At 37.3% G+C, this 24,712-nt stretch overlaps 2 protein-coding genes across 8 annotated transcripts in view; one reads left to right on the forward strand and one right to left on the reverse strand.

The window, feature by feature from the left end:
• Nucleotides 1-15,870, forward strand: part of ST6GAL2 (ST6 beta-galactoside alpha-2,6-sialyltransferase 2) — a 51,659-nt gene extending 35,789 nt beyond the window's left edge. For all 7 annotated transcript variants that reach the window (XM_068679576.1, XM_068679544.1, XM_068679536.1 and 4 more), the window contains one exon: nucleotides 12,293-15,870. In XM_068679576.1, coding sequence (XP_068535677.1) covers nucleotides 12,293-12,561 — 269 coding nt within the window. In that variant the 3' untranslated portion in view covers nucleotides 12,562-15,870. The remainder of the gene's footprint in view (nucleotides 1-12,292) is intronic.
• The window catches only part of LOC137855450 (pinopsin-like), an 87,806-nt gene continuing 72,864 nt past the window's right edge, over nucleotides 9,771-24,712 (reverse strand). Inside the window, exon 5 of the mRNA XM_068679590.1 lies at nucleotides 9,771-10,130. Within this exon, the coding sequence (XP_068535691.1) occupies nucleotides 9,906-10,130 (225 nt within the window). The 3' untranslated portion in view covers nucleotides 9,771-9,905. The remainder of the gene's footprint in view (nucleotides 10,131-24,712) is intronic.

The following is a 24,712-nucleotide window of genomic DNA, read 5'->3' on the forward strand; positions in this document are numbered from 1 at the left end:
AAGCATACAGCAGGTAATACAGTGAGGATGAAATCAATGATGACGTCTGACAGGCTAGACTGTATTCCTTCCACAGGTCAAGGAATGGGATTTCCCATGCCCTGTCACAGATTCCAGTGCTCAGTCTAAAAGTGGCCAGAGCATCCCCTTTTTTCTTAAATTCAAAAAGACAGAATTTTACCATAGTTTTTCATCCTTTCTTCGTATTTCTTTGGGGATAATTTGACACTAAAGCCACAGTTCATACAGCATAACATCATACCTACGTGTATATACACGTGCATTATCTGGCACATAACAGGTCTTTATTGTGAATGTTGAAAGGGTACGTACAAGTAGAGTAGTAAGACTGAATCAAAGGTCTTTCTTATGGATGCACCTAGAGGCACAGAAGGCAATAGAGTACAAAATACCCTCTTCCACGTGGAAACTCATTCTTTCCTACTTGACATTGTGATAGTGTTATATGTATTTGCTGCAGTTAGAAGATGCTCTTGTCATTCTTTTCATATGAATCTGAAAGCGTTGAGACCTTAGACTGCATCAACTATGGGGGCGGGGGGGAAAGTTCTGAGCACTTATTTTGGGCTTTGTATGCAGTAGTAGTATCACATGATTTTGTGGAGCTCACCCAGGGCCTTAGAGTAGATGCTGAGACTCTGAGAGGGATGTCATAAAGGTGTCTGGGATATGCCCATTGATGAGTGGGTTGTGCTTATCTGGAGCATGAGTGGAAAGAATATGTGGCCTGTGTTGGGGGAGCATGGCTTGGCAGTTGGTTATTTCTTGCAGTGAGATTTTTGGAGCCTGCATGTAAAAATTCATAAAGAGAAGTCTGCTTATGTGGAATGATCTCACCAGCAGCATTCACATTTTGCAAAAGCAATTCTTAGAGTAACAAAGTTGTTGATAAAAATAGGATAACAGCTGCTGATCATAAGAATAGTGAAGAGGATTATTGTGCTGTCAATCTGCACTTCCACCATATATAAGAAACACTTCAAAAGCTTTCTTTGAAATCACATGAGTTAATTTCACTGTAAAAGTAGATTAGTAATCTTTAACCCCAAATCTAAATGTTCTTGACTAAAGATATCTTCCAAGCAGAGGACGCTTTGAAAATACTAATCAGTAAAGAAGCAAAAACATTGGCAACAAAAGCTGTACAGGTACATATACTCTGTATGTGAAGATACAGATTTGTCTATTCACCTTTTATATACACACTTATATAAATTATTTATTATATGTAAATATAATCATATTGTTATTTTGTAAAGAAGATGCTTAGGCATTTTGCCAATGCTATTATTAGTGTCGAGATAAGTCAGTTAGACAAAATTACTGGGAGTCATATCCACCTCATTTGATAACTAGCTACTGTTCTGATGGAAGTATTTTAAATATTTTGTTAGAAACAGGCTCCCTATGTTAGTAACCTTATTAAATGTATGTCTATGAGTTGCACGTGTGACGTAATATAAACTGGGAAACAGCACTGAAACTGCAACTTTGTGTTGTCAAAGGGCAAGGTAAAGCATAAAAATATAATGCAGCTTGGCAGAAATCTGAAAAGTCATGTTGGTCTTCAGATCAGGTATCTCTCAACAACTCAAGCAGCAAATAACCAGTTAGAACTGAAGCTGGCAGACACAGCTGAGTGCACCTGCATGAAAGACATATATTGAATATCGAGCTTCTGTCTGATTATTATAAAATCTATAAAATTATCTTCTATAAAATTAAGGAATGGATAAGTGATGGCCATCATAAAATGAGTATCTTAATTTCAACAAGATATGGGAAAATGGTTTACTAAATGTCCATTCTGTTAAAATGGTAGAGTGTTGTGAGTAGTGTATGAATTTTCACAGACAGAGGGACCTGTATCTTTGAATCTAAGCTGTTTATAGCAAGGACAACAGTGATTCCATTTGCTTTATTGGAATAACTTATTGTATGTTGGTGTGTAATTCTCTGCAATTAGCATGAATATAAATTCTATACAGGGATATCGTTTGTCATCCATACTTGCCCTGGTGGAAAGTCAGGCAGCACATAGCTCTCCATGTGTTGCTGTTACTTGTGGAGAAAGAGCAGCAGTTCTTCAAACCACTGTTGGTGCCAGTAACGTGGAAAAGGTTTAAAAAAAAAAAAAAAAAAAAAAGGTGGGGGGGTTCTGGGTCAACTTTTGTTTCAGGCTTTTTAGCCCTCTTTAGCACATGGAAACATCAGCATATTTCCTTTCAGGAATATTTTAGGGTGGTCTTAGAGTATTTCTTCAGTTACTACGTTTTTCATTTGAAATTTGTATCCATTTCTGCTGCTTAGCACTGTTTATAAAAACTAAGTCTTTCCAAAGGAAGGATTTTCAGGTGGAATGTGTTTTCATGGTGTCTTTCTGCAGCGGAGCCACCATCTTTCAGTAGTGACCAATGCCAAGGGAATCTTTTAATACTGTTAGTAGTTATGTTAATGTATTTAAGTCACAATATTATTACGACTTCTTGAAAACGGGCCAGTGGTTCATTTGTGGGGAAGAGGTAGTCTTGTGACTTTAGGGGAATGAGAGAGTGGGAAGAAGCAAGACCTTCTGTTTTCTCCACCATGTAGGAGCTAAAGAGGGCATGTTTTGTGCTTCCTTTGGGGAATGGGATGCCCTATCTCAATCACAGCAAAGGAGATTGTGTCTCCTGGAGACACAGACTCCCCAAAACCCCATCTGCATTAGCTCAGTGCCAGCATGTTGTGGGAAACACGGCACGCATCCCAGCTGTAGAGGAGCGGAGAGAAGAGGATGGCAAGGGAAGTATGGTTAGCAGCAGCGTTAGATGTGTTCTACATGTGCCACATAAAATAAGGCGTAAGTCTAGAATGCTCTGGTTATATCACATTTTATGTACATTCATCTATAGCTTTAAATCTTACTATAATTCACATATGTCACTGCTTCCAGCCACTTCTGAAATGCTAACATACACTACAGAGGTCTAGTTGCGATGAGTACTATCCAACTCACATCAGCTTCATCCAGAATTTCTGTTTCTCTGCCATCAGGCTCCAGCATGTAGATGTTCCTGTTTTCAGTTTTCTTGTAAGCAAGATGTCAGCTTGGAGCAACCCATCCATCACAGATGCCATTTTGTGCCGTAACAGTGCTACGTACAAACCCATATCTGACTGCAGTCTTTTCCACTAAATTTGTTATTATTTTAACACTGTTTTCTGTCCTGCTTAATAACAGGTATAAGTTCAAGACATCATTTAAAACAAGATGAACACATTATCTGTAAAACTGTGAGCAGAAAATAGTGACCAGTTTAAGTGCTCCTTTTAGGGGTATACCATCTCTGTGAAGGATGAATTTGGCACGGACAAGTCACCCTTCAGTCTCAGTCTGGTATTTCCTAGGGCTATGAATAAGGACCAAAAACAGAGTTTGTTTGTTTGTTTGTTTGTTTATTTTTTTAATGGGCAAAGTTTCACCGGGGTAAAACAATCTTTTATTTTAATCTGGGAGTCTTTTTTTTGCTCATTTTCTGAGACACTGCTGAGTACTTTGCCTGGCTTGTAACTTTGCCGTATGTGGTGTGCCACTTAGCTAATGTCATTCCTCATTATAAATGATTTACTCTTTGTGTACCTAATCTAATACTTAGATGAGTTTTGAGCATCCTTTCCTGCATATTTTTTGCAGCTGCCACCATCATGCTTTTAAAGAAAACTGCATGGTAATCTCATCATCTTGCATTAGCACTAGGCAACAAGTGGCTTTTCAAATTAACCAACTTCGGTTCACATTTGTTTGAAAATTGGGTTTGTTAAATGAGTATTGATATGTTTACATCCAGTCTTGGACTTCGATCTGGTGCATTTTTTTTCCAGACATGATGAAGTGTAAGCATTCAACCACCAGATCTCACATTTGGATTCCACTGGCAAATCCTAAACTGGTAGTTGAAGAAACATCATTGTTATTAGGGAAAACTTTTGCCCTGATTTTGCAGCTGCAATAAGTGGAACCTGTTTGCTTCTCATTAATGCAGATATCCTGTAGAGGCACATAGTTTTTTCGCTATGAAATAAGAACTCGGTCTTCCTCCCCTCTTTATGAACATATCAAAGTTTAGTTCTTAATTGAGGTTGGTTGTGTGTAAACTGTCAGTCTCCACATTTACCATTCTGTTTTGAGAGCTATTCCTATTCTCTCCTTGATAGGCTGTATAAAAAAAACTAATTCTGACCTGTCATTTTATCATCTGAAGACCAAAACTAAAACTGCTTCTTTCAGTTTCTTAATAGCAGTGTTCTGCATGCATTGGGTAGGTTTGCACATCACCATTATGATTTTTTTTTTAATATTATCTAGATTCTATACATGTTTTTAATGAAGTTTTTGCCCTGACCCTTTTTTCACTAGCTGAATTTGGCATGAATTCCTGTTTAGTGTAGTCCATTTATATGCTTTGCTAAGCTACTTCATCTGAGATGATTTTCCTTCAAATTCACATTTATATAACCATAACTTTTGCCAACAGCTTTTGTCTTTTTGAAAAGCTAGTTGAAAGCTCTGACTGTGTATTTATTTTTTTTTTCCTCCAAATCAGAACATGCTCTGTGTAGGTTTCTACACTTTTTGTTGTCTGTGTAGGTGGTAATCTTTTCTTTGCAATGTAGCTTTAAGCCTAACTTATGGACAACTGAAAAAAAAATCAACTAAGCCTAGATTAATTTGAAGAAAGAAAGGCTTGTTTGGGGCTTTAGAGTTGATGTTACAGCTTTAAAACAGTTATACATCATTAATAGTTGATAACATAATTTTAATCTATTTGCATGCATTGAGACAATAGTACAAGAAGACTACCATTACATTGCAACATTAGCAGATCATTGTATGACTAAGAACTTAAATTTAAAATGGCTTCACAGAGCATGTTTAATAGAAGAACACAGCTTCAGCTCTGCTTAGAAAAAATATTCTCACATGAACCGAAGGAAACAATTCGAGTTAATAAGAGTTGCTTTTATTACTGTCACTTACTCAGCTGTTTGTCAGCAGTTTGTTATGGAACAGAATGGTGCTTACTCTTTCAGCTCACTTTTGTTTAAGTATTATCAAGCAAATAAATAATACTTGCATTATATAAGCTTTAAATTATTTTAATTTAAATATAAAACACTACAAAATGTAAGCACCTCCTACTTCCTGAAATACAGAGATAAAGGAGCAAAATTTGCTCCCAAAGCACTCCAAATTGCATTAAAAAGTCTTTAATATTCTTCCACATTGCCCAAATTTGAATAATACATTTAAACATCTATGGCATTACTAGGCAGCATTTTCCTGTCTATGCTCATATTACAGAGTATATTATTGTGATTAATTTACAGATTTTTGCATTCCACATTAAATGATAGATATGTCATTTTCTAGGTCTAGTATATAATGTTAGTGTATATACATCAAAGATGAGATGACAAGTGTTACACGATTTGTTGAGTTTAGGCATAGGTCCATTTGGTAAGAAGTTCCTTAATAAAAATTTGTTTTTCTGTAAATTTAGGCTCTGTTGCAGTTAATATTTATCATAGTTCATGAAGTAAACAGATGTAAAAGAACCCTTTTAAGAAACACAGTATTTTTAAAAGTGAAATCTACTTTTTCTACATGTTCCAAAGAACTGAGGCACATTTGGCCCAGTATCAAGGAATAAAAAATTTTCCTGTGGTATCTGAAATCCAACAACCTGATTTTGTTTACTCAAGAAAGGACAAATAGACACTATAGAAGTAGTCTAACATATAGAAAACTATACTTTCTAAATGCTTTATGTTTGTTTGTAATGCCTTGAAGTGTATGCTTTATCAAATATAGACTTATTGGTGCATCTAGCTAATTTTTTTTCCATAACTGTATTTGTGGTTGTGTGAAATGAGATACATTATGAATGTAATAATCAGATTATGTAGATTTAAATGTTTTCAGTTTCTCTTACATTTTGTTAAAGTGATACTGAATTATTACTAAATGTTTGAATTACACTCATTATTTTAGATGTTTTTGTACAGCGTCTGTTGTATTCAGGTATATTGAGCTTTATTTTATTTATTTATAAGTTAGAGAACATTCTTAAGTTAGTGTACTAACCACAAAGCCTAATTGTACTGCATAAAAGATCCATGTTGGAAACTGAAAACCTCTCAAGTCATTAAAATTTTCAAGAACAAATTAAGAAACATTTTCTCCTTTCAATTAGAATCCATAATACATGTTCATTTGTGTAAGCCATCCATGCAAGGAATTTAATCTTAATTTAATTCTGATTTAAAGATTTTCAGCACAGATTTTAAAAATCCAAAAATTTATTTGTGCCAACTGGACTGAGTTTAAACCATGTCCCAAACTTCCTAACACCTTAGATGTTTGCTGAATAGGGAAAAAGTAACGCATCTTTCTGAGCATTTTGAAATATTAATATACAATATTTATATATTTAATACATGGTAAGGATTTTTGAAAGACGGAAAATCCAGCAAGGATATTACCATAGACTAGAATGCAGAATATTCCATTCAATAGAGAAATATCTTCAGCTACAATTTTGAATATGTGGTAGCACCAATCATGTTTGCCAAAGCAATGTCATGCCAGATAGATGACCTTTTCTTTTCTATGAAATTTTGATTAGATCTAGAAATTTTAAAGCATAATCATCAGACTTGGAAGAGACCTAGAAGTCATTTTTATGCCTGCTTGCTGGTTCCACAGTCATGCCTACAATATTATTTCTGCAAGCTTCAGCAAACTTGAAAATATTCTAGCTTCTCTGTCCTTAGAGGTACTCAATATCAAACCGGGCGAGACTGTAAACAACCTGTTCTAACTTCAAATTTGTCCCTGCTCTGATTGGACCCAATGTGTTTTGGAGATCCCTTCACCTCTGAACTACCCCACAGTTCCCTCCAGACCCCTCTACAGACGTCATGGCACTGTCATCGCTCAGATTGACAATACTCACTTAGATTGACAAGTACTCTTTGTACTGGAGCTTAACAAGTTCTTGGCCAAATTACCTGTGTATGTTAGTAATACTGCTACTACTGTGTTAATTAGATGTATCTGTTTAATCTAGATTTTACTGATCTTATTTAAGGCCCATTGATAAAAGGCAGACTTTGTCATGAACTTTCTTTGGTGTTCACTCTAAGGAATACTCTATTTTGGTGTTTGCATGCTATAGATAGCTTATAGACTTTCCAGTTCAGGTTTTACTTTTTCTTAAGTCATGCATATCTTCTTATCTACCCTAAGTACTTTATAATTCACTGCTTCCACTCCTATTCCTGTATCTTAATCCTTATGGTTGTAAAAAAGAAATCTCTCTTCAGCTTGTTCCTTGCACATCAAACTGATTTCTGTCCACAGCTAGGTTAGTCAGAGAGCAGTATTCATAACACCTAGCTGTAGATGCCTCCAGTATAGGTCTGTGTTTGTGTTAGTCAGCCTCAGACTCATTAAAGCAAAAGTAAGGCACCTCTTAAATATGGCTACCAGACCTGTGCTCCCATCTACAGTTGAATTTTTCAGGCTGTTCTGTTAGCAGAGGTATAACTTTATTTCACTGGCAATAAAGGAGCCTGTGATAACTATCTCAGATGTGGGTGTCTGTACCAATAGGCAAATTTGGTTAGATGAATCACACCTTGTTTTCATTTATTTACACAGTTTTCCTGAAAAAGGCTATTACGTTAATTTTGTCAAAACTACAAAAGCTTCTGATTTAGAACTGGGGCTGGGAAGGTGCTTGATATCAAGAGAAAGACTTTATTTCAGTTTCTGCCTAGTCACTGGAGAGGAACAACACTTTCAGGAAACAATCCCATCCTAAAGTAGACATCTAAAATAAGGCAGAAGAACTGTGCCCTAGAAATGCTAGTGCTGTCTGTAAAGAGTTCTCAAGACCAGCTAGCTCAGAAATGGGCATGTACTTCTTAGTGAGTTCAACTCTGGCCACGCTATAAGTTGTTGAGATAACAACTGTTTCACCCAGTTCATTAATGCCTCCTTAAGTCCCAGGTAAACCAGTCTGTGCTGTTTTATATATAGTAATTGTATATTGACTGAAAACTAGCTTCAGGACTTTGAGGAAAGACAATTATTGAAGTGTGTCATATGGAAATTCTTCACCCTACAGGTTGACAGACAACTTATTTTCCATTCATACTGATGCTGATAATCAAGGAGGAATGGTGAGATATGAAACAAACTTGTAGATGATATTGCATTGGGCATTGATGTGAAAAGTACATGAAAGAAACGAGTAGATAGGTACGTACTCTGTGGGCAACACAAGGAAAGGAAGTAAACAAAGGACACTTGGAAACTAAGTTTAATGCATATACGAGGAGATGCAAAGAGATTCAGCTGCGGAGGAAGAACCAAGGAAGCAATAACACAAAGCCGTGTAAAGATAATAAAAGGGATAAGAAATGGGAAGTGAGGTAGTACTTTGCAGAACAGACTGACAAGCAAAACATGATAACATAAGCAAGATTAAGTCAGCAAGCAGGCAGGCATGTACTTCTTTATCTTCAAAATCGCATCTAAAATGTAGAACATAACGTAAAAAATACTTTGAGGACTATGTAGGTGCTGGGAAGGTGTAGCTAATTTAAAGAGTATAAGATCATTGAAGTTAACCAGAGAAGAGAATGAAAGATGAGGAAACTGAGTTGTGAGGTAGATGAAAATATGGACAGGTTGGCACACCTATACCTGCTGGATATAGATGCCAGTAACTCACTGCAATGTTGTTAATACCAAGCAGAGAAAGAAACCAAGTTAAAGAGTGGTGCTGAAATTTGAAACCTTCAGAAGAACAAGGCAGACACGGCATTAGAAAGTGAACAGAGTAAAACTGGATATGTCTTGATACTGGTATAATGTCCTCATGGCCTAAACTGCTGCTTCCACAACAGTGGGAGCAGGTAACTCCAAAAGAGAATCTGGGGGCTGTAGCAGCTAAGGAGAAGGGCCTACTTCCTTCAGTTCAGTTAGATCAACCGTGTTAGCTTGCATGTGGGATTTCACCAATAGGTTGTTAAGATGAGAGCACTGGTTGTACCACACCATTGATCCCTTTGGCTGTGGTTTCAGAGGTGCTAAAGGTTAAAAAGTCTGGCACTGACTACTGTTCTTCCCCAAAGCAGGTTTTCTGCATTTGACTTGTGCATCAGCTCTGGAAGACTCAGGACTGCTCACATTTCCACCAGGACAGATAAACCTCTATAGTACAGAGACACCTCTGTATATGGTAGCCTCTACCCATTGTCTTAGCTTATTGTCTAGTTTGTTGACTCTAGACTTAAACACAAAAATGTGCTGTAAATTAGCTGTTACCCCTAAGAAACTAGCCTTTTGAGTCATTGTTTTGTCCCTCAAAACATTTTCCAGTATGAGCAAAAATTTGGAATGGACTGTTGGAAATTTTGGTTATCTGAGTAACCAGTCAGAAATCCCATGAAGTGGGCTTCATGGAATGATGCAGAAAAGGCAAAGAGTTAACCTAGGTAGGCCAACATGTCTTTTTAGATTGATTCGGGAGAGTATTGATACACAGATCTCTGAGAATTAAAACTTTACCACTTCTAAGTGCTTCATTAACTTCAATTTACAGGAAAGTCAAATTGCTTAAAATTTTGTCGATATTTTGAACTACAGTGATGTGGCCATTTGTATTGTTATTAAGAAAATTATAACAGAGTCCCAGTTTTTGTTCTTGACATTTTTCCTATCCCACAAATGATACTTTTCTTTAGTAATTTTAAGATTAGCTAGATTAGTGTGGCAGTGGAGTGAAGCATATTCTGGTTAAGGCTTGTACTTTCCATCAGAGATGATTTTTCTACGACTTTGGTGAAACTTTTGAAACTGGCTCCAGGCTTGGTTCTGGGTGTAGGAGAGAAGTTATTTTGTTGTCTCTTTCTGGACGTGGTTCATTATTGCACACCTTTCCACCGTCTGTTCTCTGATTCAGCTGGATAACGGTTACCTTAGAGTGGCAGGTGGGCTCTCCATCAGTGGAGGAAGGATGTTGACAATGGAATAGTAGACGAAAGCATTTGTAAAACTGGAACAACAAACAAACAATTCTAGACATAATTGCTAGGCAGGCTAAAATTCAGAGCATCTCTTAAACAGTTTTGAGGCAAGGAAATAATGGCTCATTAAGCTCGTTCTTTTTGCCCAAATGGGGGTTATATATTTTTCACCTGGAGTCTACGTATCTTGCAGATTAAGATTAAAGTTCACTTAAATTTGTGGACTTTTTCTTTGAAATTGATATGCTTAGCTTTTTTAAAACCACAGTCTCTGTAGCATGTAAAGCTGTAGAACATTCTGAAACACTTTCAGAACCTTTCATTTATGATAAAAGAAGATTTAATCACAGAAGTAATTGGTTTTCAGTTACTTCACACATCAAGCAGGGAAAAAATCATTTTGATAATCTAATGATACACAGCAGGAAGAACATAAGGTTCTTTTCATTAGCAAGCCATTGAAATCTCGGTGTTCCCAAACTGCAAACTGAACTTCAGAAAATGGCTTTGCTTAATTAAAGAACCAAAATAATTTTTTGTGTTAATTCATTTCACTTGTGAGAATTACCCAAAACACCTTTGATGCTTTATGATTCCAAAGCTGTTGTTTAAAAAAAAAAAAAAAAAAAAAAAAACAATTCAGTTCTAATTTGTAAGTGCCAAGTGAGCAGAATTAGGACAGCTGGGAGTTGACAGTCACGTTCAACAGATAGGGATACCAGTACTACAACAAATGCCTCAATATGTTCACTATATATTTTGATTTTTAAACGACATCTTTAAAAAGTTCTGGTGTCCAAGGCTTACTCAGTCATTTTCCTTTCATGTGGCTATATGAAACAGAAAAGACTCTTATAAGCTGTGATTGATGTGAAAGTGTTGCAGTTTTGACAGTGCTATTTATCAATATCTCATATAGTCCCTTTGAAAATGTGCAAATGCAACATTAAGATTTCTCTCATCTCAAATCTATAAAGACCTTCTGTTAGTACAGATTTACAGTTGTGCCGTGGGGAAGCAAAGTCTGCACAAGCACACCTGTCTTCCTTCTGAATCTGTCCTGATCTTGTTTTTCATCCCGAGCATGGGATAAGGAGAGTAGCAGCGTCTTAGGAGTGCACGTAAGGTTAAAGCTAACCTTTGGATGGCTTTAAACAGGAAATGAAATTCTTTATCACCTTTCTAAGCAGCTATTGGCAATGTTGGTGACAATCAGCTATTGACATGTGGCAGGAAAAATGAGTTGGTATTTTGTGGGTTCTTCCTTGCTGAGTAGGAGGTGGTATGGAGTTTTTCCTATCAACAGCACTGCTATAAGAAGTAATTCACTTTCCTCAGCCTCCGTCCATGAAACCCATTTGGAAAATTCTCTGAATCTGTGGGCTTTCATGCTACTAATACATGGCTGATGCTTCTCATTTATGACCTTCTGCGTGCATTTAGGCTGTCTTCTTGGCAACATCTTCCTGCCTATAGAGAAGGAAGTGGATGGAAAAAGTGGAATTGGTTCAGTTCCAGTTTAAGAAAGACCAACTTTATAATATTCACCCAGGAAGATAGAAAAGGAATATCTGGATTTTTTATTTTTTATTTATTTATTTATTTTTAGATCTCCTGTAGGCAGAGGTTAACAGTAGAAATACAAAGAGCTCCTTAAAAACAGATAACTGCTCTACGGTGTATGCATGTGATCTGTATTCTGCAAGGGAACATAAAGACCTAGTCTGTCTTGCTCAATAACTTCAAGAACTCGTGGTATACAGGAAAGACATGAAAAGTCATCAGGTGATTCTGTGCAGGTGCTTTAGGTCCCTGGTTCTTGAGGGATGTTTTGTGGACAAGCAGGATAGGGTAAACAGGGGGAGGTGGGAGAAAGCAGTCTCCTCATTCAGGGAGGCATGCTGGTATGCAAGACATTATAGGCTTTTTACTCTTTCCTTGTTCTCAATGTACTACTCAGTTAACTCTACAGTCATCACAATCTTTATATATTGGTAACAAGTAAATGCTGCCCTAATAAAAAGAACTACACTTCTATAACTTCTATGAAATCATTAAGAGAAGTAATACTTTAAGGTGTACAACAATGAAGAAAAGCGAGAAGAAAAAAAAAAAACAACAGAAGACTGCACGGCAACTTCTGAGAGACTGGTGAAGTAAGGGGTTCACTCTTGTTTTCACTCTGTTCCAGGTATCCTCATCATGATGTCCATGTGTGACGAAGTGCATGTGTACGAGTACATCCCTTCAGTCCGACAGACCGACCTATGCCACTACCATGAACTCTACTATGATGCAGCTTGTACCTTAGGGGCCTATCACCCGCTGCTCTATGAGAAGCTGTTGGTGCAGAGAATGAACAAAGGTTTGCAGGATGACCTATATCGGAAGGGGAAGGTCATTTTGCCAGGATTCAAATCTGTCAAGTGCCCCAAACGAAATAATTTCCCACACTTGTAGAAGAGAGTCCTTCAGAAACAATGTGCAATAAGGTACTACTGTTGTACTATAAACAAGGAGAGAATACTTGAAAAATGTATCTTAGACCAATCTAGTCTTGAGTCTATAAATTGTAATTAACTAGCAGGCATGAGAAATACTTCTTTTCTGAGCCTGAGTATTTATTACTGCTTTGCAAATAATTAAAGAAAAAAAAAGCTTAGCTTACGAAAGGTGCAGAGGACATACTTAGGCAGAAGTATAATGTATTGTTGTGGGTGTGACTGTCAGAATTCGTCAGTGGTCTCTTATGCCACGTATGCTAAATTGTAACTTTTTTTTTTCTAAATGAATTTATTTAACTGTTAAATCTGGCATTGTGAAACAGCCTGTATTGTTCATGTACAGAGCTGCCAGTTGAACAATGCAGCATTTCTCATGGCTCCATGGGATTTTCACACTCACCAAGAATGAAGTAGTTGCTACTCTGAGCTGCGTGTTCATTGATTAGAGGGGATTTTAATTCCCATTCACACACAGGTTTAGTTACCGGCTTCCAACAGTATAGGGGGCCCTATGCTGGCTATAAAGTTGGTGCAGACACACAAACCAGCTAAATCAGTAAAACTACTGGATGTAGCTTTGGCCACACTGCTTTGGTCACAACGTTGGTCACACTGTGTGGGGCAGAGGGAAATGAGAAATTTCTTGTTTCTGTAGGAAGCAACAAATATTGTTAACTCATTCAGGAAAAAAAAATCTCCCTGAGAGGCCCATGAAGAAAGTGTAAGTGAGGGAAATGATGCCTTCCCCTGGTCTGCACAGATAAAAACTATCCAAAGAAAGCCAAGGGAGGCTGTGTAGCGCACATATCACACTGAAAGCAAATGTAGACAGAGCTCACCTTTCTGCAGCAAAGATAGCATTCAAGATTATAGACATCATTTGTTAGGCATTTCATTGTGATACAAATCAATTTCACTTGCTCACAAGTTACTGCTGTTAAGAAAGTATAGGGAGTTGTCTGACAAAAGAAGAGGATGTCAGCTTTTTTATTATTATTATTTTTTATTTAACCTTTGAAAGGCTATACCCCAGAGAAGCTGTAATGCCTGAAAAACAAAACAAAACAAAAAAAAACCAAACAACTGACAGTGGTTTGCATATGGAGATAATTTAATATTTTCCTTCGTAACACACAATGAGAGTATTCTCTAAGGCTGTTCCAAAAATCCACCTGAACACTAACACATTTAAAACAGTACGACTTCAGTTTCAGGTTTCCTTATAGGCTGGAGGATTTGTTGATGTTGTCATTGTGTTATGCTTTTTCCTTTTTTTTTTTTATTTTTTGTCATTGTTTTTTTTTTTTTTTTTTTTTTTTTTTTTTCCCCACACAACTGTACCCTTTCTCTTAGGGTAAGTTCAGTAGAAAAGTATGTGTCCAAAACCACAGCGGTATCCTTTTCATGTCCATTCAGTTAAAATGCAAACAATTCAAAGAGGCGCTGAAAAGAGTAGCTGAGTTGAGTGGTTGTGGTGGAAAGTATCTTTTGTGTTTTGTCTTGAGCAACAGGAAGGCAATTAAAGCGCACAAATGGTATTAATGACTACTTCCTATTCAATAGTAATGTAAGTATCACCAGATAATTCTTTTTCTGTCACTCTGCTCTTAGGGACTGATGATTTTCAGTCCTCGGAAGTGAATAAAATGTCTTCTAGGGGGCTTAGCTTTCTTTTCCTATATAGCCTCATAATTTGGGCTATATGATCCTCTAAGATTACTCTTGTTGACAGAAAGTGTGTCCAGATGGTCTAAAAACTGTACTTCTGTGCTGTGTGGATAATCATGTCCATGAATCGTTTTGGTACATATTGAAATGAATGGTTTTTATTTATGTTAGTCTTAGACTCTGGATATATTACATACCTTTTTTTTTTTTTTTTTTTTTTTTAATGTTATAAATCAGTAGCTTTTATTCTGAATAACATTGTAATTTAATCATGCAGAGAAAAGATAACCTACTTAGAGCTATCCTATTTTTCCATGTGCTTGGTAACCTGTTTGAAAAACATTTGAAGTCTGAACCAGTACTGTCAAATATGCCTCTCTCTCCAGTATGTTGGATTAGCTACAACAACTTTGTGAAGAAAGGGAGTTGATTACCTTTCTAGGACTAATGAATATACTATTTTTCCATAAATAGGAAATGATTAAGTTCTAAAAAAAAAATCACTTTGGTCTGCAACCACTAACTTAAACTTTGTTTTCCATGAAGAAGAAAAATACTAACTGTATTACTCAACTACCCACAGTAGGATTATGTTGCATTACTCCATCAGTAATCTGTCAGAACAATCCACATAACTGTTGTACAGAACAGTGTGAATTTTACAACGTCTCATGTAACAAGTGATGAACATACTTACTTAATACATCATTTAAATAATGATGCAGAACCAGGTCTGAGACATCAGAAAATTAACTGTGTATTTTTAATTTACTGGACTTTGTGCATTCAAGCCCTTTCAGCAGAATCTTCTTCTTTGCTAGTATGCCAAGACTCTTTAACCTTTGAAGATAATTACTGCAACTGTTTCCAGGAGAACATGGTGTGTGCTTACCAGCTGCATCCTGACTTCTATACCAGTCAGTGCTCCTTCCACTAGTGCTGTGTGGGTGCTGTAGCATCACCTTAGAAGATGCCACAGAGCCGTGCTGCCAGCACTTACTTTCTTGCAACGGAGGAAGACCAACTTGTGATGCCCATCTTGAAAAAATAAGGACTCCAGGACTGGTTTCCACTGTGATGTCATTGGTCTGTCTGCTCAAACACCTGGTGGCCGCTTAAAGAGACTTTATCACTCTACCATGTCTTGTCCTTTTTTTTGACACAAGTGCAAGTGCACTTGATTTGCTAACCAAGGGCTCACCTCCACTTTGTGCAACAGGGGAAGGGGCAGAAATGAAGAGGGAACATAAGGAACCTTCAGAGGTGCTACCTTCACCAGTGCATATGCTCTGTGGCTTTGGCATTGGTGGCTTTCATGGGAGCTCACCATGTATTTTTGCATTTACAGGCATTTCACCGTCCCTCAAGGGAGCAGAGAGGTCTTTACAAAGATTCAGTCAACTTGAAACGATGAGTGAGTGTGTAGTAACACTGAATCCACAATCTTTTAATAATAGTAACATGTGAGAGTGCTGGTTTTAGATACTTATATTAAATGCAGACAATGTGAAAGGAAATGCATTTTCCCACTCAGATATCACAGGGTTTTGTGGTGTGTTTTTTTTTCTTTTTCTGTTTTTTTTTTTTTTTTTTTTTTTTTTATAGAGATAGGCATGACTTTGTAGCTCTTCTGTGTGGCTACTGCACGCTAACAGAGAGGAATAGAACAATAGGCAATGGAGGTCTGCACAAGCCTGGCTCTTGACATGTGTCATCAGCAAAGCAAATGATAGGTGATTCCTGAGTTTCCTTCAGATGTGGTACAATGATGCAGGTTTTAAATGTATGGAGGTTTCCTGACAAGTAGGAATAAATTGCCTTCAAAAGCTTTAGAGACTCTTTTCTGTACCCTGGTGCTGTGGACAAAAGTTGCACTGAGTTGAAACAAAACAAACACAGCAGCATCCTAAGTAAATATGCTGAGTTCATGTTGAATTGCATTATGCTCTTTTTCCCACTGTGAATTCTTTTTTGACTTGTGGTGCTCTATCCTTTCATACATTCAGCCTTTGGATGGTTAAGTCAAGGTATTTTTCTGTTTATTAAAGAAAAATTGACAGATTTTGCCTCATTTTGAGCCAAAATCTTTCTATCAATAAATTATTAATTGTTCCATTCCTTTATAGTTCTAAAACAACCTGTGCATAAACTCACATTTCAGTTTAGTGTAATTCCTTAAATTATACTACTAAATCTTAAGAAATATGTACATTAAGAGAGAGAGATTGTTTACACACTCTAATCTTCAATCTCTCTGTACAAATTTAACTAAATCATTGCTCGTCTTTGATCAGGACACTTTGTTTGATGAAAACATCCAAATTCTGAACTTGTTCCTGCAGATCTCTTGGCAAACTCAACAAAACAAAGAGAGTTTTTTTACTTAAATTAAGACAAATATCTACGCTACATGGTTGCACAGACAGAACTCAATCAGTTTGGAGGTGGATTGATCTAAATAGGAGTTCAAAATAGATGTAGACCAGCTCAATGCATAATGATTTTTGTATTTTTATTTTTTTTTTTCCCATTTCCTTCCTCCTCAGCAGTTCTTAAGGATAGAAAATACCACTTGGACAGTGACATAGTTGTACCATGAAAGGAATATTGAATGTATTGACTGCAAAAATAAATGGCTACTGCTTTTCCCTTCATGCTTTCTATAATTGATGAATATTAAATAAATTAAATTACTATTTGAAATCAGTAATTCAGAAGACTGTAATTAGAAAGCATCTAGATATTTCCTGGAAGCTATCCTCTCACATGCAAGGAGGATACCTGATTTAACTGTTTGAAAATTAATGTAGCCCATGTCTGGGCATACCTGCATCGTTAAATGAATTTTAACACTATAAATTTCTTCTCTCTGCCTTAGTGATCAGATTCAGAGTTTTGTTATTGAAATAAGCGTTGTGTGTAAAAGCCTTACATTTATCCATGTCATCTCATCACTCATAATATGTAGTCATCAAACTATTCAAATATAGACTGTGTACTTTTTTAATAGCTTTGAGAATTATTTTGTATGATGATTTTTTTAAATGAATGTGTACTCTAATAACAAAGCTTAAGATTTTACAGGAGTCACATTTTTAAGCAGTGTTTGTATACATTTTAACACTTTTTATATTTTCTATTATGATTTTGTATATTTTTATGTATGCACAGTGTACAGATTTTTTCCTGTAAATAAAACATTGGTTTTCATTTGTTTAAGAGTACTGGTCTTTTCATACTGGCTTGAATGAAGGACACTGAACTGTAGATAGCACGAAACAGGGAAAGTAAATGACATTGATCTCAAATTGAAATGGGCAGATAGGCTGGCAATTAGCTTTCAGTAAGCTATGGAAAATGGGAAAAGTTGTAAAGAGTTTTATTCTAAAACGAATGCGTCTACCTGAACAGGTGCTCTAGGATTCCCCCAGGTGGACATATTATGCTGCTATAGCTTTGACAGTCAATTTCTTAGGATAGTCAAGCCCTCTAAGGAGACCGTGCTCTGGTTACTTGATGCTGCTAATAAACTTAAGTGGCTGTGCCATCCTTTCAAAGAATCCAGCATCATGTATTAGCATGAATAAAATTTTTAGTTGATTATGAAATCAATGAAAAACAACTTACCAAAGGGAAAGCATAAGTTACTATTCAGTCTGTGATGAAATACCATACAATGTAACCAATATAAGTCTGTGTAAATCCGTTAAAAGTGAGGCATTCCACTGCTTTTGGTAGCCTTTGAATTATGCAGTGGCTGAAGTTGGGCTAACGGAGGTGGTATAAATTTTTTTCATCCCAGACAGTCACAATGAGTACATGCCTACAACAGAGTTAGTTGCACATCAGTAGAACATTAAGCGTTTGATTGCCATCATGTAAACTCCTGGCAGCCAGTAATCATGCAGCTCATCCTTTGTATTACACCACCTCCTGGCAGGCAACATGGAGGGGATAATTACTGTATGTCATGATTTGCAAGTAACACCTCTCAGAAAACTCAGAACAATGAGCTACACTAGGGGAAACTGAATGCTGGGATGCATGGCAGAAGCAACTAATTAATGCTTTTCAAATCCTTCAGCTTTGCTTTTACTCTGTGCCTTTTTTACATACAGAAAAAAAAAATCGCTGTCTTACATATGATAAAATGCTTATTAAACTTAATTGTTTATGACATGGGAGAAGACATTCTTGTCTCACAGCATGTCCCACATGCATACAGACTAATACACCACTAGCAGGTGAAAACCTATGAACTATATTGTGTTGGGTACAGAGAATATCTTACTCTTCTCCCTAGTCTTTAGCAGTGATAACTATAGAGGAGGTGTGACACTATTTTTCTGATAGTATCTCAAGGAACCTCAGAGGCAACTGATTTTCAGGTTTAATTCCCAAAATCAGACTGCTCCTTTCCGAACAATGAAGGAGTCATCCTTTATCTGTTTATTCTTAGAAATATTCTTAGAAATAAAAAGATAAAGGATGTCTTTCAGCTGTGTTTCACTTGAGCAGCTCAAGGGGTCATGGTTCTCTGACAGGTAGAGCTTCATACAGTCATTTTGTTCTGTTTACTGTCAGCTTGCCTGTAGACATCTGGCTGAAAGACACATCTCAGAGGATGATTGCTCCAGCTTGCTGTCTTGACTGCAGCATGAACCTGTTGAACAGCTAGACAAGCTGTGGAGGAGCCAGTCTTTTCCTGTAATCACACCCTCCACTTTCTGCAGGAAACTGCACCTGCAGCAATGATTAAGCAGCGAGTTACTGTGGGACTACTTCTTCAATCAGTATGAATAGCCATACGAACCGTCCACTAACACTAGTGGCTTGGCTGAACTTGCCCTTCTAGCATCTTGATTTTTTCAGGGTATCTGGTAGATAATTTGTTTATTTCATTGGAATAGCATGAATTTATCCGCTGCACATGGAAACCTATTGATGTCTATTCAATTCATGTACGTTTCTTTATTTTTAATAAATTCCACTTTCTTGCAGTGGTAAGTTACTCCACATAGTGTACTTAAAAGCAATTACTGCACTTTTGTGGAAGTATAGCCTGAGCCCAAGCTTCATGCCTTGCTACCCAAGGCAAGTAGAAGTAAATGTCCTCTTCCTTTTTGCTAAAATTATACTAATGTTCAAGTAAATACCTATTAAGTTTGATGGAAATGCTAACTGGATGCATTAAAATGTCAGGGAATTAATTGTTATGCAGTAATTTTTTTTTTAATTTTTCCCAGAACCAGAATAGTCACGAGAACTAAAAAGTAAATTGTGATAAATTGTGGGGGGAACTATAGCTGATTCAACTGCTGGATTCTTAAAAATTATACAAGTGAGGAAAGGCAGCCAAGGGAAGGAAGTGGGAGAAACAAGTAATGAAGAAGTACACCAAGGAAGGAGAGAGAAACATTAAAAGAAAAAAAAAAAGTACTATGGTAGTAGTATTGCCAGTTGGAAATGCATGTAGAACTTCCACTTTTTTTTTTTTTCCTAATGTTCACTTGGTTTTGGCTGCTTGCTTTCTTATTTTTTGCTGCACATTTAAGGAAGAACCCAACTCAACTGTTGCTTTTGCTGCTGCCAGGTTTAGTGTGGTGGGATGTGATTGCAAAATGAACATCTAAGGTAGAGTTATGAACAGTAATTGACTTCTGCTGTGGCTTAGCTTCTTTGTAAGCTCAACTCCCATGAATTAAACTCAGAAAAGACTAGTGTCAGCAGAGTTATGGGATCACATTGTTGCACTCTGAACAACCTCCTCCATGTGCTTACACTTGTCTCTATGATAAGTGAAATAAAACCCATTTCCTCTGGTAACCTGTTTTTGTACACAGACATATACGAATTAAATACCCTCTTGCTTACAGGGTGCTGACAGATAAGGGATAATTGCTGTAGCCACAGCTCCTTATATACTTGTGAGAAGACTCCAGAAACCCTGAAGGGTTCATGAGGACAGGGAATAGACATCACATCTGCCTTGATTTTATGGGAGCAGCCAGAGGGAAAAATTGCTACCTGTGCTGACTCCAGGCTGTGTCAGCTGCTGTTAATTACTTTGCTCCCAGACAGTTTTCTGGTTGTGGCTGCACTTCCTGATTAAAATATCTTGCTGGCCCACCTTCCAAACAGTGTCCTTTTCCACAATCAATCCTGGAGTGCTGATGTATGTAATGGCCTGCCTACAACCTGCATCATAGCCACCATGTGCAGCAGGTATGTCTCCTGTGCTGGTGAGGTGCTAGGGAAAATGGAAGAGGTCTGTCAGGGGTGTTCTGGATTGTGTTCTATAAGGATATAAATCTTTTTTTATGTTATTTATTTATTTGTTTTTGTCTTGTATGCATAGTTCAGTCATTCTTATAGGATTTCAAACAAACATTACATGAACACGCTTCAAGAGTTCCTGACTTGTGGGTTTTCTGATGTTTTGTAGACTAGATGGAGTTCCTGATCCAAAGTACATACAACCTTGATTAAGAGAGTGAGTGTAGGAAGGACTTTTGGCATATTATGGTGAGAAATTTAGACAAAACAGAGATATGTAATGCATTTTTAACCTCTGTCTTCCACACCAGTGATGGGCTCTGGGACCCCAGCTGTCTTGAACTGGAGAAATGATAAACTCTCAGTCAACCCTGAACTTATGCTGGATTTGGCAGCCAGGAGGGCCAACCCTACTCTGGGGTTCATCAAGCACAGCATTGCTAGCTGGCTGAGGGAAGTGATTGTCCTGTTCTGCTCTGTGTGGGTGTGGCCTCACCTTGAGTATAGTGTGCAGTTTTGGGTGCCACGGTGTAAGAAAGATACAAAGCTACAGAGAGCATCCAAAGGAGGGCAATAAAGATGCTAAAGGTTCTGGAAGAGAAGATGTAAGAGGAGTGGCTGAAGTCACTTGGATTGTTCAGCCTAGAGGAGACTGACAGGAAGCCTCATCGCAGTCTACAACTTTTTCACAAGGGGAAGCAGAGAGACAGGCACTGATCTCTGCTCTCTGGTGACCAGTGACAGGACCCAAGGGAATGGATTGAAGCTGCAACAGAGAAGGGTCAGACTGGATATCAGGAGAAGGCATTTGACCGAAATGGTGATTGGACACTGGAACAGGCTGCCCAGTCAAGTGGTCATGACAATAAGCCTGCCAGAGATAAAAAGCATTTGGACAGTGCTCTCAGACAGATGGTCTGATTTTTTTTATTTTATTTTTTATTTTTTTGGAGGGGTGGTCCTTCAGCGACTCAGGAGCTGAACTCAATGATCCTTGTGAGTCCTTTCCAAATTGGATATTCTATGATTCTATACCTTTTCTGCAAACTAAAAATACCGGAGATTTACCCCCTAGGAGCAGTGTTGCTGCCTATGAGGAGTGTGAGCCAGGAGGATCTTATGAAATATATCCTGAGCAGAGAGGGCAGATGTATGGACTACCAACCAGGAGGAAAATGTGGGGAAAGTTCTGTTTAGGGTCTGTTTCTGAGCTTGGTTTTTTTCTGAAGAATGGACAGGTGTATTTGCTGACGCTTCCATCTGAATCGAGCAACACTGTTTTCCTTCCATAGCAATATCCCTCTCTGGAGGTTTGGGGTCATTTTCCTGTAACTTTCAGTGCTTGTTCTCTTCTATACAAATGAAATTGTAAGCTATCTGATGGGCTTAATTTAGACTTTACGAATATATGGGGCTGAACAGAGGTATCAGGCCATTAGGCAGTTTAATGAGCACCTGAAGCAACCCAAGAAGATTAGAGATGAGAATAAAACTAAGCAATAATCTGTTGCCAAAATAATACCAACAAAGTTATTCCATGGTAGAAGAGCAGGGAAGGCAAAAACAAAAGACCACATACCAATGTCTGAGAAGTATTACCTTATTTTCATGAATATAATATTCATATAATCTCTGATCATTTAAAAGTATTCTGAAGATAAATCCTTGTGTAACATGCACTCTCATACAGAGTAAACAAAGTCAGAGACCAAAGCTTCATGGATCATAAACTGGGGATAGTTATTTTGTTAGAGGAAACAATTTAAGAGAAGCTTTCATTTACTTATACTTCAATGCAACCAGCATGGCTGCTGAATTTCCAGGAGACTGTCTGTGCACATGAAAGCACAATATTAACAATGCTACTGCATCTTCATTGCACATTGCTTTAAGAAACCCCAGATGCTTTCAACAGGGTTTATTACTGCAGAAGAAAAGACCGATTGTAATATTTATTTCATGCTAGCTCTTCACTGGCCTTAAGTAGAGCTACTAAAACCCATACTATATATAAAAAGGACAGCTTATGTGAAATTAATTTCTCCTACCTTAAAGGAACTTAAAAAAGAAGAGTTTCCTAAAGCAGTGTGAGGAACAAGAACAGGCAAAAATCTGTGAACAGCAACAAAATGGACCCTGTCTCTATTTTCTATTCTTATTTCAGTAAGTCAGAATTGTTTAGGGCTTTGCAGTATGATTGATGGATCCTGACTGACAGAGGCAGCAGCAAATTTACCAGTCCCTACAGTAACATTTTATTTCATGAGAAGAAATGAAGGGTCTATTACTACTGTAATATGTGATGAGTGATTCCAGATCATTTTGAAATAACTCTCATTTTGCTGAAAGTTCAAATCATAGCAACAAGAATTATTTTGACATTTGAAAAATGTATGTGCTTATATAGTCATCATCAATATGTTTCTTTTGCCTACCCGGTTTCTTCTTGTATTTTCATTTCTTCTCCCGTGGACTATGGATCAACCCACAAGAATTAAAAGAAAGACTATAGCTAACTGTGGTGGACTTAGACCACTATGTACCTGTCCCAGTTCTGTTATCACTAAAGCATATGAACAAGAACTCGTAAAATTGTGACCTAATTGTCTTCTTGCTGCCCTGGCTTGTGAGTGCTCTATCCTTAGCAGTAGTCTGTGTATAATGCACGTTTAGGGAAAGTAGTTCTTCAGGATGTTTCTTACACAGCTCCACTTAGGCTGAGACCAAGAACACCACACAAGGAAACCCAAATTCCTTATTTTCATAAGATTATTTTTGTATCACCATACCATTGCCTATCTTCCATTGTGTATTTTTCAGGCTCTTTTTGTCTGAGGTTGTGTCACTTAGGGTGGTCAGGCACTGGGACAGGCTCCCCAGGGCAGTGGTCACAGCACTGAGCCTGTTGGAGTTCAAGTGTTTGGACAACACTCTCAGACATATGGTCTGATCTTTGGGTGGTCCTGTGTGGAGCCAGGAGTTGGATTCGATGGTCCTTGTGGGTTCCCTTCCAACTCAGGACATTCCATGATTCTATGATAATAAATAATACAACAGAACTGACTGGGTTGAGAAATCAGAATTTTAGTTGTGAGAGAAAATCTAATGCTTATCAAATTTCTTCCAAATCTGGGACAAAAACAGAACATATCTTTAAAAAAAATAAATAATAAAAAAATCCAGACAAGATCTTGGACTGGCAAAGTATCCAATTATAAGCAGATACCTGTAGGGCATAGTTTAGACTCACTCTGCCTGTTTTCCTATAAACTGGATTTCCATGCTGGACTACTAATTTCGCTGCATTTTGTTCTCTAGCTATGCCACAACTCGCCCGCATTTGTGCATCATTTGTGCATGGGACATGCAGTGTGGGAAGGGAGCTTGATCTGACAGGATAAGGGACAGTGTTTCTCATTGAAAATAGGTGTTACAGAAACCAATGTGTAGAGGCTAAGGCAAGGAAATATGTCCTGAAATTGAATGTTTTGTCCTTAAGATTTCCCAGCTGAAAATACAGTTGGCAAAGTTAACAGCTTCAAATTTTGCAGAAACCACATTTTGCACAGAGCAGATGCTTTCACGGAAAATTTCTCAACAAGTTACAAAACTGCCTGTTTTTTTGTTTGTTTGTTTGTTTGTTTTTAATTATTATTTTATATATTTTTTTTCATAACTTGCATAGAAATCCCTTGAATTTGTCATTGGTGATCACTGAGAGAGAAGATGGTGAAAGTGAAAAGGAAGACGTACACATTTTGGTTAACTTTGAATTCCTCTTTCAGTGTATTCATATTGGTCTAAAACCAGTACACACAGAAGTCTTATCTCTCTCTGAGTTGTAAAGTCCTGAGTAATATTTCCCCCGAAAGAATAAAATGCTACATCTGAACCAAAGTCATCCGTAAAGTACTCAATTTACATAGTTGTACCCCATATAACAGACCATGACTGTACACCCATTTCTGAAAATCTGGTCATAATTTAGTCACAGTAAAGGGATTTAAGAAGTCACTGTAGAGCTGTAGTTCTTGCTTTTGATTCAAATTCAGAGGATAACAATAATCAAGGGAGTTAAAATAGAATGACATAAACAAGAAATAACTTCTAATGCATTGAAGCGTTGGTCCTTTTCTAATATTCAGTGATCTGCTAGGAAGTTG

The sequence above is a fragment of the Anas acuta genome, chromosome 1 (assembly GCF_963932015.1).
Source record: "Anas acuta chromosome 1, bAnaAcu1.1, whole genome shotgun sequence".
NCBI classification, from domain to species: domain Eukaryota; kingdom Metazoa; phylum Chordata; class Aves; order Anseriformes; family Anatidae; genus Anas; species Anas acuta.